This window comes from Miniopterus natalensis, chromosome X (assembly GCF_054644295.1).
Source record: "Miniopterus natalensis isolate mMinNat1 chromosome X, mMinNat1.hap1, whole genome shotgun sequence".
NCBI lineage: Eukaryota > Metazoa > Chordata > Mammalia > Chiroptera > Miniopteridae > Miniopterus > Miniopterus natalensis.
Genome location: NC_142103.1, coordinates 71,814,338 through 71,832,900, shown reverse-complemented (window position 1 = coordinate 71,832,900; position 18,563 = coordinate 71,814,338). Strand labels below are relative to the sequence as shown.

The 18,563-nt window shown below is 36.5% G+C and overlaps 1 protein-coding gene across 15 annotated transcripts in view; it reads right to left on the bottom strand.

Moving 5' to 3' along the window:
• The window catches only part of HUWE1 (HECT, UBA and WWE domain containing E3 ubiquitin protein ligase 1), a 141,912-nt gene that overhangs the window by 73,308 nt on the left and 50,041 nt on the right, over nt 1-18,563 (bottom strand). For 10 of the 15 annotated variants that reach the window (XM_087829384.1, XM_087829383.1, XM_087829391.1 and 7 more), the window contains exons 7-19: nt 10,830-10,892; nt 8,745-8,822; nt 7,837-7,884; nt 7,687-7,755; nt 7,042-7,141; nt 5,451-5,572; nt 4,997-5,147; nt 4,734-4,861; nt 3,977-4,117; nt 3,664-3,769; nt 1,429-1,548; nt 837-938; nt 319-399 (exon numbers count right to left, since the gene is read on the bottom strand). In XM_087829384.1, the coding sequence (XP_087685510.1) occupies nt 319-399; nt 837-938; nt 1,429-1,548; nt 3,664-3,769; nt 3,977-4,117; nt 4,734-4,861; nt 4,997-5,147; nt 5,451-5,572; nt 7,042-7,141; nt 7,687-7,755; nt 7,837-7,884; nt 8,745-8,822; nt 10,830-10,892 (1,309 nt within the window). The remainder of the gene's footprint in view (nt 1-318; nt 400-836; nt 939-1,428; nt 1,549-3,663; nt 3,770-3,976; nt 4,118-4,733; nt 4,862-4,996; nt 5,148-5,450; nt 5,573-7,041; nt 7,142-7,686; nt 7,756-7,836; nt 7,885-8,744; nt 8,823-10,829; nt 10,893-18,563) is intronic. The other 5 variants (XM_087829394.1, XM_087829386.1, XM_087829393.1 and 2 more) reach the window with 1 other exon arrangement.

The window sequence follows — 18,563 nt, the reverse complement described above, 5'->3', positions numbered from 1 at the left end:
ATCAGGGTTATTCCCGGTCAGGGCACATGCCTGGGTTGCGGGCTAGGCAGCCGATCAATGACTCATCATTGATGTTTCTATCTCTCTCTCTCCCCCTCCTTTCCTCTCTTTGAAATCAATAAAGATATGTTTTTTTAAAAAAAGATGGATATTTGAGAATGAATTCTGATCTTTCTATATTTCATCACCAACTTGAAAGACATATAATCACAGCGGACAAATGTAGATAGTAAAATCTTATATATAAGGATAGAAAACACACAGAGAACCCTGCTAGGTTATTCCAGCTTGCTATAACCAAATATTAACTCTACTTACCTAGGAGAAAAAGTGATGGGCCATAGTATTCTGCATTGCTGATGATGTGTTTCAGGGAGGTAGGCAGAGAACCATCCATCACTAAGAAAAAGGTGAATATTAAGGAGAATATGATCAGTCCAGTAGTAGTTTAATGGGTGGGGATGATGGAGCAATGTGACATATAACACACTGTGGTAAACAAAGTTTCTGTTGATTCTAATCTAGTGGCCTCTACTTGTCTTTCCTTGTCCATGTCATAACCTTTCCCCAGTGAGTCAAAGAATTAAAGAATACAGACACATAGAGTTGGAAGTGAGTACAGAGTCAAAAGCTGGAAAAGGAAAAAAATAGTGAATTATTAGGAAAATTGCTAAACGATCCTTAGGTTTGGCGAAAGTGACACTAAACGACTATAAGCTATTCAAAATGGAATGGCCTTTTCCTAAGCCTGCCTTACAAATGTAGCTTCAGAAAGTATGAAAAGTACCAATCTTTAGAGTAAAAAACCCTTCAAGAAGGTATCTACAATCAAATACCATGTCGTATGCCATCTGAGAAAGCTGGGTCTTGAATGGCCTTCTTGAGGAAATTCAACATGGATTTGAGAAGTGCTGCTCGTTGTGGAATACACTGGACTCCTGGCAAGGAAGAGGATTACATTGGGTTTACCATTAGACCACAGTGAGCAAGCACATAAAACAAATTTTTAAGAGACCCATATACACTATAGCAACACTAACAAACATTTGAAGTGAGATCTCTGGATGTTGGAAAGAATACTTACCTAAGCTTTAACACCGGAAAAATAAATCACCAAGGACTGCATAAAACTAATGCTGAGGTTAAAAGCCCACAGAAAAATTACAAAGTAAAAGGGTTAAACTCTGATCCTGTTTCCGTTTTAGATATCACCTGCCCTCCAACACCACTGTTGTGATAAAATAATCTATGTATGATCTTTAGAAAGCTATCAAATGCTATGGAATAACTGTTAATATGAGAAAACAAACACCAGAATGGCAGAGTAACATGCACAGTCATATCTCATGAAAGCTCCCCACCCGAAGCACCCTTCTTCACCAGTAATTCAATCAGTGTAGGACATTGTGCATCTATGTGCCTACGTACCAGGACGGGGGCCAGGGCAGATAGTACTGACGCTGGAACTTGATGCCCTTAATTCAACATCTAGACGGTTCTCCATAGAGGTGGATGATCCAGGACTATTTTCCATTGTCACATCTGCAACTAAGTAAAAGTTATAATAAAGAAACTAGTTAGAATAAAAGCTCAGATTAATGATATCAAAATGGAGAAGAATTAAGGTACTGAAACCCAACATGAAAATGTAAGCTTTCCACAAACAGAAAGGTATTTAACAATATTAGTTATTCAAGACATGAAAATTAAAAACAATCATATAAAAGAAGTCCTTCAATATTTCTCAACCACAAAATTTGAGAGAAAAGAAAGTGGCAAGTAAAACATGCAATTTCATATACTACTGGTGGGTAATAGTAGGTAGATAATAGGTAGAGCTTGCTGGGAGGGTAACTTAATGAATATAAAAAGCATTAAGACATAAATGCTCAATATACTTATATGAAAGAATGTCTATGACACATCGAATGAATGTTGTGTATGTTAATGATCTCATCTTTCCATTTAAAAAACTATATACTTATATCAACATGTACTTAAATATGCATGAAAAACTAGAAAAAAACTACACCCAAATAATAGTAGCTATGTTGAGTACAGAGTAAGCATTCATTCCTACTTTAAAGACTTGAATAACTTTAATTAATAGAGCACAAAATATAATTACTTCTTACAACTTATAAAATACAATAAGGCTCCATTAGTGATAGACCACTGTTTACATTCTGAAATACTTTTTCTCCAAGATTTTTATACACATACATACATACTTGTGCCTAGTTATATAAGGGAAGCATAAACTCATGGTTTTGTAACCTGCTTTTCATTGAATATAAATTTTCTGAGTACATCAGAATCACCTGGATTGGTTGTTAAAAATGCAGGTTTCCTGCTCTCCACTTACAAACTTAATGAATAAAAATAAGCACTCTAGATAGAGGTCTAAATCTTTATCAAGTTCTTTCATTTATTCCTATGCTTACTAAAGCTTGATGACCACTGATTTATACCGAACAGTGATTCTTTAAATATTTAGTCTTCTACACCACACCATTTAAATGCCACATTTTAATCAATACTCTGGGATCTCACCCACTAACTCAAATACCAGCTTGCCCAATAATAAGACTAGAGATAGAATCTGGATAAAGGGGCTTCTAGGGATGGAAATGCAGTTGGGAATTATGCTCAGAAAAAAGAAGGAATGACAACCTATTGATAGTGTCAAGAGTGAAAGCACTATAAATTCTAATAACTTTATTATAAGCATGGTAAGATACATGTAATAACAACCTGGGACACCAAGCTAAGATTAATTAAAATAATAAGAAAGCTGCTTTGGGGAAATTTTTAAATTTTGGTACTATGATTATGAACTATACATGTGGGTGAAGAGAATTTTATATGTATAAAAAAAAAAGGATACACATGATGCAGATTAAGAATATTTGGTCTTCTAGCTTTCTCATTAAATGATTTAAAAGTTGTTCCCTATCCAACAACTTTTTCATCACCTCTCCTTTCCCTTCTCAAAATAGCCAGATAGTTTCAGAAAGTCCCATTTTAGAGCCTACATTTTCTTTACCTTTCCCAAACACACATTTAAACGCCTACATGCCCTGACCGTTGCGGCTGCTGGTTGGAGCTTCATCCCGTGCACCAAAAGGTGGTGGGTTTAATTCCCAGTCAGTGCACATACCCAGGTTGCAGGTTCAATCCCTAGTCGGGGCTCATGTGGGAGACAACTCATCAATGTTTCTCTCTCTCTCATCAATAAAAATAAAACAAAACACATCTACACTCTACCAGGCACTGTTAGATATATAGCCATGAACAAAACAGTACCCTGATCTTATGGAGTTTACATTTTAGTGGGAATAAGAAGATAATGAACCAATACTTAGGAAAACAGCTATTAAGTCTCGAAATAAACAGATTAGCAACCTAGAATGACTATAAGGCTTTATAGCAGCCCTACCATCTGCTTCACCTTTCATCTCTGTTCCCAACATGTGCCTCCCTTTTCTAATTATCCTCATGAAAACGTGCAAGTTATTTCTGTAGAAAAAAGTTGTTTTGTTGTTGAAAATGTATAATCAGGTCAGTTGTGCACTTTTGAATTTATGAGGAAGAATGAAAAGTGGGATTGGATGACAGCTAAATGTCAAGCACAAAAATATTGACTTAGTAACTGTTAATTACCATCCATATCAGTTTCCATTTCTTCTCCTTCTTGTGCAGTACTTGGTCTCTGGATCTTTGGCTTGATCACAAAGGGACATTCTTTTCGGCACAAATCTACTTCATGCTATGATCAAGGGAGAAGTAGTAAGAAAATCCTACATATATACCAGGGATTAAAAATAATTATAATGAAAGAATGTCGCATGCAGATTACAAAATTAGTTTCTAAAAACAGAAGAGGAATAAGATGGGTCTTTAGGGTTAGGAGGGTAGTTCCTATACTCAGGTCTCACTGGGTATAAGCCTATGCAAAGTGCTCCTTGCATAATACCTCAAGTCTATAAATGAAGATAGAAAGTCCACTATGGGATTGAAAAGCTGCCATATCCAGGTTGGTGATGAGGTCAACCACTCTGACAGCTCTGGTAACAAATGTTATCTGGTCCTGTTCATCGCCAAGAAATTTTATGACCTATCAGGGAGAGAGAAAGATGCAAAAACAATCAAATGAAAAGACACAAAACTGTAATTAATGCAATCTTTTTGGAAACATGTGCTCTAGGATCTCAGCAAGGCAGTATGCATGGTATAAGAGGAAAAAAACAAGTGTTTGATTTTTCGTGCTCGTTAAATGATAGCTCTATCACTTCTGGAACTCAAGGACCTGAGAAAATGGTGATGTATTTTTCAGGATTAAATAAAATATTCAGGAGGAAAAAGCTGACACCCAGTGCCCAATATAGAGTAAAGCCTATTAATATAACCGACAACTTAACAAAATACCTTTATATTTTCTTCAGTGTCACACCTAAGGTCATGATAAGATATAGCAATGCCTTCACTAATCCTGGGGCCTACTATCATATCATCTGGACCATGATCAATTCTTAATGATGGAGATAGTTGTCCTTAAAAGTTGCTAATGAGATAACTTGAAGGCTAAACTATAAAAATTAAGTATAACATTTTCTGGTTAAGCTTTCTTATGCTATTTGCTCTCACTGTGAACCATTTCAAACTTGCAACTCTACACCCTCTCTTAGCCGATTTCCCCACAAATCTATATATATATTTAAAAAGCAGAGCACCTTCAATAAGGCTTCCATCATTCCACAGGAGACCAAGGCTTCACCACCAGCATCGTAGCTGGCCAGATGGTATAAAAAAGAGAAGAGAGCAGTGGCAAACTGGTGAGGGTATGGATCCATGGAAGGATCTAAAAGTGAGGTTGGGAGAGGGAGAGAAAGAATAAGCTCAGATTGTTGTTAAGCTGGCAGGATGTTAAACAAAGGCAGACAAGCAAAGAGTGGGATTCCTCTTGTTGTCTAGGGTAATAACCATCAAAATTTACCAATCATGGCCTGGATACAGTTCCGTACAAGTACAGGCAAAAATCCATGATAGGATGCAGTTCCAGTACAGTCAATAATACTGCTGAGTTTGGGAGTTCTCTCCAAGTGGACAATTGATGTTAATGTTCGTAAAGAAGCAGCTTTAATCTCCTATGAAAACAGAAGGTAAACAATGGTATATGTTTTAAGTAAGTGACGAAAACAAGTTGCTAATACCCAAAAACTCTAAAACTTAGGTCATTCTACTGGTAACTGCTTGAGGGAGATAGAACTTTGTTGAGAATAATGTTGAATATCCAGCATTTATTAACTTTGCAGCTAAATACCCAGAGGAAGAAGTAAAAGGGCCAAGATTCCTTCTTGGGGTTCATTCTAGACCCCTGAGAAATACCAAAAGGCAAATAAATACAAACAAGCCTAAATATACACAGGAGAATATTAATGAATTCTTACCATAAGCTGCTTATCTGTTATCTGAAGGACATCTACCAACTCCTCTATCAACCCATTATACAAGATACTGTTTGCTGACTCCTGCAAGGCATTGGAATACACTGCAAAAGGAGAAATAAACACTTTAGGCAAGAAGGCAGTGGTCAAGCCACTGCCCAATGAGAAACCATTTGGCACCTACTGGTTCTGGGTAAGGATCCCCTTCCAACCAGCACTGGAGGGCAGAATTACTGAATTCTAGAGGATCAAATCAAATATGACGAACTCTAAATACCCACTTCACTGACAGAGTCTCCGATTAATGGTATCGGTTGTCTTGACCAAGGATTTTGGGAATAGAAGTATGAAAAGAGAATGAAGAGTTGATTTTTTATAATATCACTACTTGATATAACTCTATTAAGCCTTGGACATAGACTTCCATTTTAGTCTCTTCATATGCTTCTGTTTTCACTGGGAACACAAGCTGTAAAGAACAGAATTTATGGACTATTGTAGACTAAGCCAGAAACTTACATGACACTGGAGTAAAACTTGAGAAAGCATGTAATACACCTTCAATGAATACCCACACGGAGATAATTTATACTGGACTAGTCTCATGAAGTGAAAATTAGTGGGATTAAGCACATTTAGTTTTCTTTTTAAAAAAATTGAATTTATTGGGGTGACATTAATAAAATTATATAGGTTTCAGGTATACAATTCTACAATACATCAATACTGTACTATAAGTTTACCACCCCAAGTCTTCTTCCATTATCATTTATCCCTCCTTTACTCTCTTCTACCTCCCTGCATGCCCCTTCTCTCTGGCAATCACCATAAGCACGTTTAGTTTTCAACAAACATTGCCTGAGTAACCACTAACAAACCAGAATTTATGCTAGGTATGAGTACAAAGAGTAGGAATTTCACTTCAAGGAACTCATAGTTTAAAATAGCAGACAAGTAATAACATAATGAAAACTGGCAATATTAACAGTAGATACCATTTTATACCTTCTATGTGCCCAGCCTATACTAGGTGCTTTACAGGCTTTTGTTTAAATCTCGTATGAGCCTATAAAATAAGTACTGTCCCAGTATTAAATGAGGAAACTGAAGCCAAAAACATAAACATGTGGCTAATAATCTGCAGAGTCAGGGTGAGAGCCCAGGACCGATTCTGAAACTAGTGTGCTTTCTACTCTACCACCCTACGGTAAAAGTAAAATGCACAGTATTAACTACTTAACATATACTTTCTGAATAATTTCAAAATTATACTCCTGAAGGACAGAGAAGAGGAAGACTAAATGGCAAGAGAAGGGCCAGGGGAAATGACTATCTGAACACCCAAAAAAGATCAAAATCAAGATTGAACTCATGTAGTGTATCAATAACCACCCTATGCTCTTTCTGATCCAACTTTAAGGAGTTTAGGAATAATGAATACAGTGAACACTGGGAATGCTGGCAATTTTACAATTTAACTTGCCAACTAGGTAACTAGAATAAGCCTCACAGCAACAAAGACAGCTGAAGTTCAAAAGAAATCAAGTCTAAATTGCCTAACCAGGGCCTGTTAATTATAGTGTTGTTCTCTTACCTAATATAGATATTGCATGCAGCCTTGCCTGAACAGCTTGCAATCGCTTCCTGTGATTAGAAAAGCCATGGGCCAGCCGTATGTGTGTAAATAACAGCATCTGTAGAGACATTAAGACCTAAATTAGGAAATCAACAGAAAAGATGACTATACTGTCTGAGGGCTAACACACCTGTTGAACTATTTGGTGAAATGGTTTACTGTTGCTATTTTTTAAGGTGCCAAACAGAACAGTCCCACTCTGAGGTTAGCTGATGAAATGGAAGCGAGAAAACAGAGGCACATAGAATTCTATTATCCCAACATAAGCCAACTGATAGGCAACAAGCTAGAGACATTTGTCAAGAGTTCTGATATTAATCAAACTAAGTATTTTATCACCATCACAATGAGCAGGAAAAAATAGAAAAACTAAGTATTTTCTCCTTTGGTATCCGAAGTGGTGTGCTACCACCACTTAACTCTCATAGGAACCCTAGGAAGTGTTGGCCTCATAAAAAAATGAGGAAACTAAGGCTCACAGAGGCTAATTTGCCCATGGTCTGATTACATCCTTTCTGCTATGGTGTCTCCCAGTCCAGTACATATGATTAATCTATATGAATAACATCCACACCCTTTAGCTATTTTTAGGACACATCATACCTGCTTATCCTTAGGAATGCTGTACATTTTGGTAAGAGATTCCATGATTTCAGAAGGGCTTTCTGAAATCTACATTAGAAAACAAATAGTTAGGAACAAAAAGTGAACCAAATGTTAAGAAAATAGTCAATAGTCAAAGATTCCTCTTACCTTGTCAAGTTGCTCTATGTGAATATAATGTAGTGTGTTACTAGTTGTCTGAAATTAAAAAGATAGGAGCGTTGTTAGGAGTCACTGGATGCCTTAGCTTCCCCTGCCATAAGACTGCAAGAGCTGTCTGAAAACCAAGATGTCACCCTAGGGTGAAGCCTGACTGAATGCTTTTAAAATCAAGATAATAACTTTAGAATCTCCCAAAATACCCATTTTATATACAGACTATTCTCAGGAAACTTCTTTGAAACCAGTAGCGTGAAAATATAACGTACATAACCAGACACATTTCATATTCTTCCTTGTCCCCTTTTAACTTCATTGTTTTAATCCCCACAACCTCTATATTCATAGCAAAACTAAATCCATGAAAATGGTTTCTCTTTAAATATGCATTAGAGCTCTTTTCAAGGCGCCAATAATCTAGAAAGTTTATTGTTGTTATTGTAGGCAAAAGGAAAAAGATTTTATTCACTAGGCCACTTCTAAACCAAATTGAATTTTAGTATTTCCTCAAAGAATATGGAATGACCAGATAATTGAAGCAGAACCCTGGTGAGCAATATAGACTTCTTGCAGGCTGGCTTAAGTAGAGAAAGTCGAGCCATCACTATTCAGATTATTACACTGCATGTTGGAACTGAGACTGAGAAAAATATACAAGTTATAGCAGTGCCCCATGTAAGGAGTCCTGCTTTTGGCAGCTCCAACCTTAAGACCCAAACCTATCAGAGCTGGGCATACAATGAACACTTATTCTTGAGAAGCTATTAGGTATGTTTAGCTTGGGAAGGCAGCAATGTAGCTCAAAACCATTCCCTCATTTAACTGAGGAGTTCTAGAAAAGTCAACCCCAGTTACAGTAGATCATAGACTCTATCAGAACAAGTCTGATTGAGACTCACCCTTTTCTCGATTTTGACCTCGGCCCCAGGGTCTGCATAGAATTCAAAGTGTAGTGTAGTTGCACTGGGTGGGTATTTCTGTGTATAAAGCACATGAAAGAATCAGATACCATCTTTTCCCAAGTCTTCCCTCAAAGTCCTAGCCACTTTGTGCAACTTATTGTGGCAGCAGAATGAGCAATGTAGACAGCAGCTACAGTGCCTTCATTCCGTCCTAGTGAGCTCAGACATCATATAACAATACAGAATCAGGATGATGGGACCCAGAGCTCCAAAAGCTTTCATATTTCTTACTAATAAGTCAATTTGGACTGTAACTATTCTCAATAGGGAAAAGAGGGGCAAATCTGCAAAGCAGTAATGAGTAAGAATCCAAGAAAGGATAAAAGACAAATACAAGGGTCTAAGCACCAGCTCGAGAATGGAAAAAAAAAACATTCTTATGGATACCTTAGTGTATATCACTGCCTACTGAAATATTTTATTCAAACTATGCCTCATGGGTATACCCTCATAATTCTTCATATACTCCCTTTCCATACCATTCTATACCACTTCGCATGATATCCAACTGCTTTTCTGCACAGGCAGATACCAAATCAATATAATTCAGACCCTGACAACAAATCCTCTTTAACTATAGAAAAGCAACGTGAAAAACAAAATAAGACCACAACAGCATGCCCATTAAAATGCATCCTTGAAAGAAACCAGTAGCAGTGGTTGCATCTGGGAATAGAGAATTATTGTATACCCCTTTATATTCTTAAAATTTTTAACATGCTTATGTATTACTTTCTTTTAAAGTACACATATTTTTCAAAGTCTCATAACATGCCAAATATCAATAAATAAAAAGATGTGTGCCCTGGCCAGTGTGGCTCAGTTAGCTGGGTGTCGTACTATGTACCCAAAGGTTGCTGGTTTGATTCCTGGTCAGGGCACATGCCCAGGGTTATGGGCTCGATCCCTGTTAGGGGGCATGGAGGAGGCAGCCGAACCATGTTTCCCTCTCGCATTGATGTTTCTCTCTCTCTCTCCCTTCCTCTCTCTCTAAAAATCCATTAAAAAAATTGTAAAAAAAGATATGTGATTTCTTAACATAGGCTGGGACCAAAGTGGGTAACAGACATCATGCAGAGTGTATCATACTGTTTTGCCCAAGGTGCAAAGAACAAACTTCTTATACATAAGAAGGCTCAGAGTTAACCAACTAAATTTCAAGATGAAAAATTAGAATTCCAAACTAAATACACTGTTAAGATTTATATAGCTTTGATTATTAAACAGACAACACTCACCTCCCATATTATACAATATCCATTAATATAATGCACACTAAATAAAATATACCAGCTAAGATGGGAAAGTAATTAGTTTTAATTTGTCATTTTCTGTGACCAGAAAAAAAAGCCATTTTGCTAGGGGAAAAAGGCTTGCTAAAATTCACTAAATTTCACCAACGCCACTTGTCCTACACACGACAACTGATAAAAGAAGTATATCTGCTGGAAAATCCAGTTGCTTCTTGGCACAGAATTGTTATAACAAATCCAGTTGTGCTTTGTGGTCCCATAGTAACATATCAAAGCAGAGGATAGATGGTCTGAGCTCATAACCTATGCATGGATGAAAGGTATGAGCAGGACAGGGCATGAGGGGTAACACATGGAAAGGACACAGAACATGTTAAGTTCTTAACTCTAATGGTAGAATTGTTCTTCAAACATTCTTAAATCATGCCAGACTGTCCAGAGTTCCAAACAGCTCCAGTGAGAGAATGTAAGTACAAATGCACTTTTTGGGAATTTTCATCAGTTTCAAACTGATTCACCCAATGCAGCTTTCTACTCAAGAGCAGGGTATAAATATATACTGTGCTTCTGAGGTTCTTCATTTACTGCCAGCACACTGAGGGGCCAACCATTTCTAGATGAGGTGTACTATGTCCCAATTGATCTTAGGTTCCTCAAAAGTCCTGATGTGGAGTGGCAACTTTATATATCACATATTCATTGTAAAGGCTCAAACAGAGATCACACAGAGCTCTGCCAAAAGACACCCACATCCAAAAGAGTGACTTACCATCATATGCAAGTCTCTGCAACACTCTGCAAGTCCGAAGCCATTCTCCTTTCCACCCCAGCTCTTGGAAAATGAAAAAGACAGTGTTTAAACAGTGCTTAAGGTAGCCCTGTGTATAAAACATTTAAGAGTATGTGGTAGCCTGGAACACAGTGTTGAGAAGACATAAAATGTGAAAGTCAAATGAAAAGAGGAAGCAAATAAAAGCAAGAACTTAAGACTCAAGGCAAGATGGTCTGCCTAAAGGTAATTTCTCCCATGAGATCAAGTTCACTGTTCTGTGAGGATGTTACTGGGGAGAACATAGGCAGCTACAGCAAGCAATTGCATTCTACATGCCTGCAGCTGTGCTTGCTGACAGGTGAGTTTTGTCCCATCAGGCCTTCAGTACTGTACTCATCCTGCTCACTTCCCCCACTAGGGTGGCAGCACATGCATTTCTTACATGAGGCAAGGTGCAAAGGAGAAGTCTCTGCATTTATCACCGCTATTGTACTTTTACCTCCACAAAGTCAAAAAACTCAACAAGTACTAGTCTCTAAGGTAATGGGGGAGAATGGCTCCTGTAAACTATTATTGGCTTCCATATCCAAAACTCCAACCATATAATCTTTCTTAATAACTGGCCTGCATTTTTAACAGCATTTGAGCTAACCATAATTTCTTTTTACCTAATTTGGAACTCTTCCAAGGATGAATTGGGCATTTGTTGAAAACATTCAAGAATAAATGCATTAGTCCCCACTTTCTGGAATAAGACATAAAACTGGGATAAACTGAAAAGCCTGGGAAGTAAAGCTGGGGAGTGAAATGCTTTGGGAAAGAAGGGCTTTTTAATTCCTACGAATCTGGAAGGCAAAGGCTAAGCACATTCTCAGAAAAGATCTGAGAAGATTCAAGTTCACACACCTCTGGCTGACCATCAGGTTCTACACAAACCAGAAATGAAGACTTAAGGCAGAGTTGTAAGCTTTTGTTTGAGTATTGAAGATACTGACTACTGACACTGAAGACACCAAAATACACACAGAACCCACTTGCAAAGACTGGGAGGTTGGGTTTGTTTGGTTCTAAGTGTTTAAAGCAAATCACTAAGCTAATAGAACAGAGAAATTAATGACCACACAAAACAAAGAATTATGAAGTCGGTTCAGAAAAGTCTAAACAACAACAAACAGTAACAATAATAAACTCTCAGGAGAGGTGAGAAAATGATTTCTAGAGTAACCACATTATAATATTTAAAAAAAAATTGTAGCAACATGAGGAACGACATAAGCAAAATGGCTGATTAAGATGTCTCTTGCTCCCTACCCCCACAACAATTTGGCATCCATCCATCCAAAAATGCCTTTGTGTAAACTGTAGAATCCAGCACCATATGCCAAAAGATTCAGGGTAATAGGCATGTAGACTTTGGTGCCAGAGGTGGACCCTACAGTGGCCTGTGAAATGGCTGCAGCCACTCTCAGAAGCTGTCTGAGAGCCCCAGGAGAACACTGTCTTAAACAATCACCAATAGGTAATAAAAGTGAAAGGAAAAAAGTATTACAAATAATAAGAGCTGCCCTAGCTGGTTTGGCTCAGTGGTTAGTGTCGGCCCGGGACTAAAGGGTACCGGGTTTGATTCCAGCCAGGGGCACATACCTCAGTTGCAGGTTTGGCCCCCGTCAGTTGGGGCTCATGCGGGAAGCAGCCAGCCTATGTGTCTCTCTCACATCGATGTTTCTCTCCCTCTCCCTCTCCCTCTCCCCTTTCTGAAAAGCGATGGAAAAAAATATCCTCAGGTAAGGATAAAAAAAAATTTTTTTTTTAAATAATAAGAGCTAAAATAGTATGTTCAGGAATTCACAATGTAAAATTGTGACACCAAAAATATAAAAGGGAGGGGAAGTGTGGAAAGAAGGTAGAGTTTTGTATGTAAATAAAATTAAATTGTATAAACTTTACATTGTATGCAAATAAAATTAAACTGTTATATCTATAAGATGTTTTATGTAAGGCTCATGGCAACCACAAAGCAAAATACTAGATTAGATACACAAAGATAAAGAGAAGGGAATCAAAGCATACTACTACAGAAAATCATCAATTCACAAAGGAAGGCAGAAAGAAAGGACAAGGGAAATACAAAACAGCCATAAAACTATTAATAAGATGGCATTACTAAGTTCTTGCCTATCAATAATTACACTAAATGTAGATGGGTTGATTTTCCAATCAAAAGGCATAGAGTGGCTGGATGGATAAAAAACAAGACCCAACTATAAACTACCTACAAGAGAATTAATTCTGCTTTAAGGACACACACAGGTGAAAGTGAAGGGATGGAAAATGATATTCTATTCAAGTGGAAACAAAGAGAGCAGGGGTATCAATACTTGTATCAGACGAAATAGACTTTTACTCAACAGCTTTAACAACAAAGAACATCATTATTCAATGATAAAGGAGTCAATTCATCATGAACATATAACAAATTGTAAGTATGCATGCACCCAACACTGGAGCGCTTAAATATATTAAGCAAACACTAACAGATCTCAAGGGAGAAATAGACAATATAATAGTAGGCGATGTCAAAACCTCATTTTCAACATTGGATAAATCGACCAGACAGGAAATCAATAAGGAAATGCTAGACTTTAGACTTGAACTACACAAGGCATATACAGAACATTTCTACCAACAGCAGCAGCATACACACTCTTTTCAAATGCACATGGAACCCCAAATACATTATATAATAGGTCACAAAACAAGTCTTAGCTAATTTAAGAAGACTGAAATCACACCAAGTATCTTTCCTCACCACAAGGGTATGAAATCAGGAGAAAAACTGGAAAATTCACAAACGGGTAAATTAAACAATAACACTCTTAAACAACCAATGGATCAAAAGAAGAAATCAAAAGGAAACTTAGAAAAACATCTCGAGACAAATGAAAATGGAAATACAGCATATCAAAATGTATGGGATATACCAAGAGTAACTCTAAGAGGGAATTTTATATTAATAAAGGCCTACATTAAGAAACAAGAAAGACCTCAAATAAGCAACCTAACTTTATAATACTTCAAGGAACTAGAAAAAGAGCTAAGCCCAAAGTTAGTAGAAGGAAGTTATGAAATAACAAAGATCAGAGCAGAAATAAATGAACTAGAGACCATAAAAACAATAGAAAAGATCAATGAAAATAACAGCTGTTTTTTGGGGGACAAGATAAACAAAACAGAGAAAACTTCAGCTAGACTAAGAAAAAAGTGAAAGTCAAATAAAATGAGAAACAAGAGAAGACATTACAACTGATGTTAGAGATACAAAGGCTCACAAGAGACAACTATGAATAAATTGCCCATGCCTGCCCGGGCGTGGCTCAGCAGTTGAACATTGACCTAGGATCCAGGAGACTGCGGTTCAATTCCAGGTCAGGGCACATGCCCAGGTTGTGGGATCAATCCCCAGTCGGGGGCACGCAGGAGGCAGCCAATCAATGACTCTCTCATCATTGATGTTTGTATCTCTCTCCCTCCCTCTCCTTTCTTTTCTCTGAAATCAATAAAGATGAATGGGTAAATAAATAGCCCACAAATTGGATAACAAAAAGCGAACAAACTGGATAACGTAGAAGAACTAGATAAACTCCTAGAAACATAAAACCTACTGAATCATGAAGAAATAAAAAATATAAACAGACCAATAACAAGGATATTGAATTGATAATCAAAATACACCCAACGAAGAAAAGCGCAGGACCAGATGCATTTCCTGGCCAATTCCACCATACATTTAAAGAAGAATTAATACCAATTCTTCTCAATTCTTACCAAAAAATTGAAGAGGAGGGAATACTTCCAAACTCATTTTATGAGGCCAGAATTACTATGATACCAAAGCCAGAAAGGACACTGCAAGGAAAGAAAACTACAAGACAATTTTCCTGATGAACACAAGATGCAAGACCATCATCAAAAAAGTAGCAAACTGAATTGAACAGGACATTTAAAGGATCAAGTGGGATTTATACTTGGGATGCAAGGATGGTTCAACATAAGCAAATAAAAAAATGTGATACATACCAGATTAATGGAATATAAGACAAAAATCATGTGATCATCTCGACATATAAAAAGCATTTAACAAAATTCAACATCCTTTCATGATAAAAACTAAAAAGATGGAGTATAAAAGGAACACACATCAACATAATGAAGCCACATATGTCAAGCTGACATCATACTCAACAGTGAGAAGTTAAGACTTCCCTCAAAAATTAGGAAGAAGACAAGGGTGCCCACTCTTACTACTCCTATTCAACATAGTACTGGAAGTCATTAGGCAAGAAAATAAAAGGCATCCAATGAGGAAAGGGATAAGTAAAACTGTCTGCTTGCAAATGATATGATCATGTATAGAAAACACTAAAGACTCTACCAAAACTGGTACATCTAATAAATTCAGTGAAGTTGCAGGATACAAAATCAACACACAGAAATCAGTCAAATTTCTAAACACTAACAATGAGCTATGTGTAAAAGAAATAAAGAAAATAAGCCCATTTATAATAGTATCAAAACCAGTAAAATACATAGAAATAAATTTAACCAAAGAGGTAAATGATCTATACACTGCAAACTAATGAAACAAATTAAAGAATACACAAACAAATGAATAGATATCTAGTGTTTATGAATCGGAAGAATATCATTAAAATGTTCATACTATCCATAGCCATCTGCAGACTCAATGTAATCACTATGAAAATTCCAATGACATTTTTCACAGAAATAGAAAGCAATCCTGGGAAAGAAAAACAAAGCTAAAGGGCTAAAGGTAGGCATCGCACTTCCCAATCTCAAACATTGCTACAAAGCCACAGTAATCAAAACAGTATGGTATTGGCATAAAAACAGACACACAGACCAGTGGAACAGAATCAAGAGCCCAGAAATAAACCCTCAACTAATATCTGAAGGGGAGCCAATAATAATCAATGAAGAAAGCATAATCTCTTCGATACATGGTAAAACTGGAAAAACTACATGCATAAAAAAGTGAAATTGAACTGCTATCTCACACAACGCAAAAATAAAATAAAATAATAAAATAAAAAATACAATACAATACAATACAATACAATACAATAACTTGGAATGGATTAAAGACTTCAACATAAAACCCGAAACTCTAAAACTCCTAAAAGAAAACATGGTTGGTTTTTGGTAACAAATTTTTGGATATGACACCAAGAAGCACAAAGGCAAAAAGAAGAAAGTGAAACTACAAACCAAAAAGCTTCTGCACATGGGGGAAAAAAATCAACAAAATGAAAAGGTAACCTAGGTAACAGCAGAAAATATTTGCAAACCAAATATCTGATATGGAATTACTATCCAAAATATGTAAAGAACACACACAACTCAATAACAAAAAATGACTAAAAAAATGGGCAGAGGAACTGAGCAGACATTTTCCAAAAGACATACAAATGGCCAACAGGTACATTAAATGGTGCTCAACATCACTAATCATTAGGGAAATCCAAATCATAACCATGAGATATCATCTCACACCTATCAGAATGGCTATTATCAAAAGGAGGTAAATATCGGCAAAAGTTTAAAGGAAACCACTCTGCACTGTTGATGGGAATGTAAATTGGCACAGCTACTATAGAAGACAGAATGACGGTTCCTCAAAAAAATTAAAAAGCAAAGGAAATGAGGACATCGAATATGCACTCTAATATCACTGCAACATTATTCACACTAGCCAAGTTATGGAAGCAACCTATCTATAGATGAATGGATAAAACGAACTATGTGGGAGATATATATATATATATATATATGTATATGTACATATACACACACACATATATATTATATATCTATAATATGTATTATATATGTACATATATGTATATATGTATATGTATACATATATATGTATAATATATGTATATTATATATGTATATATAATATATATTATATATGCTCAACCCATAGAAAAAGAGAGTAGAATAGTGGCCGGCAGTGGCTAGGGGTTGTGAGAAATAGGGATATGTTGGTCAAAGAGTACAAACTTTCAGCTATAAGATTTAAAGATCTAATATACAGTATGGTGACTATAGTTAGCAATACTGTACTATATAGTTCACAAAGTTGCTGAGATTAAATCTTAAATGTTCTCAATATAAAAAGGAAATGGTAATTATGAGTTGACAGAGGTATTCATTAATCCTTCTGTGGTAATCACTTCACAATGTGTAAGTGTACAAGTTTTGCTGTACACTTTAAAATTATACAATGTTATATGCCCATTATATCTCAATAAAGCTGGAAAAATTAAAACAGAAACTGTTCCTGAGAAAGTCCAGACAATGCACTTAATAGGCAATGACTCAAATTAACTATTTTAAACACACTTAAAAGCTAAAGGAAATTATATACAAAGAACTAAAGGAAACCATGAGAATGATGCCTTTATCAAATAAAGAATATCAATAAAGAATTAAGAGATTATAAGAAGGAAAGCAAATAGAAAAGCACAACAATTAAAAATGAAAAGTTTGCTAGAGTGGTTCAACAGTAGATGTAATCAAGGAGAAGAATTAATCCATGAACCTAATTAAATATATACAGGGTGTCCCAAAAAAATGTATACACACTTTAACAGCTGATAGCTCAATTGATATTTCTTTCTTTTCAGGCAGAATAAGCTCTGAACAAAGGAAATTCATCCCAAAATGCTACTGGAAGCTTGAAAACACAGCTGAAGTACAAACACTGCCTTTATAATTATTCAAAGTGTGTGCGCATTTTTGGGACACCCTATAGAATGTTAGATGGTAATACATGCTACAAAGGAAAATAAAGCATAAAGGGCCATAGGGAGTGTGGAGGGTGTTCCAATTTTAAAACAGAATGGTAGAAAAGACCTCATTGAGATGGGGGAACTTAAGACTGAAAGGAGATGAGGGAGCAAGCCATAGAGACAACTGAGGACAGGGCTATGTACAGGCCCTGCAGCGAGAGTGTGCTTGGCACTGTCCAGGAATGCAAGTGGGCCAGGTCTCAGGAACGGACTGAGCCTGAGGGAAAATATGGGTGGTGAAAAGTATGCTTAAAAATTGAGGTGTTCATTAGATATGTAGTAGAGATTTAGAGAAGGCAATAAATATGAGGGTTTGAAGTTCAAGGAAAACAGATACAATTTGGGAAGCTAGAGGTCCTTAAAACCATACAACTGAATGAGATCACTGAGGCAGAATGTAGCTGGATCAGAAAGCCTGAGGTGGTGCCTTGAGCCACTGAGCAAAGGATGAGGCACCAGACAAGCAGACATAGCAGGATAGCCATGGAAACTCAGGAGGACCAGGAGGGTGGACTAGGAACCAAGACTATTATCTAGTTTCTTAAAATGGTACTTTCAAGAATATTTAATACTATGGGAGAAAATATTCACCATAGGTTGGTGAGGAGGAAGAAGCATATGAAACACAATGTTAACAGTTATTTTTTTCTACATAGTGGTGGCTGAAGATTACTGTCATTTTCTTCACAATTTTCTGTATTTTCCTAATTTTCAAAACTGAACATGTATAACTTCTGTGAAAATATGGACAATAGTATATTTAAAAATAAATACTGGATGGTGGGGGAGGAGGTGAAGAAGACTCAATGAACTTGAAGATAAATCGAGATTACCCAGTTTGAAAAGTAGAAAGGGG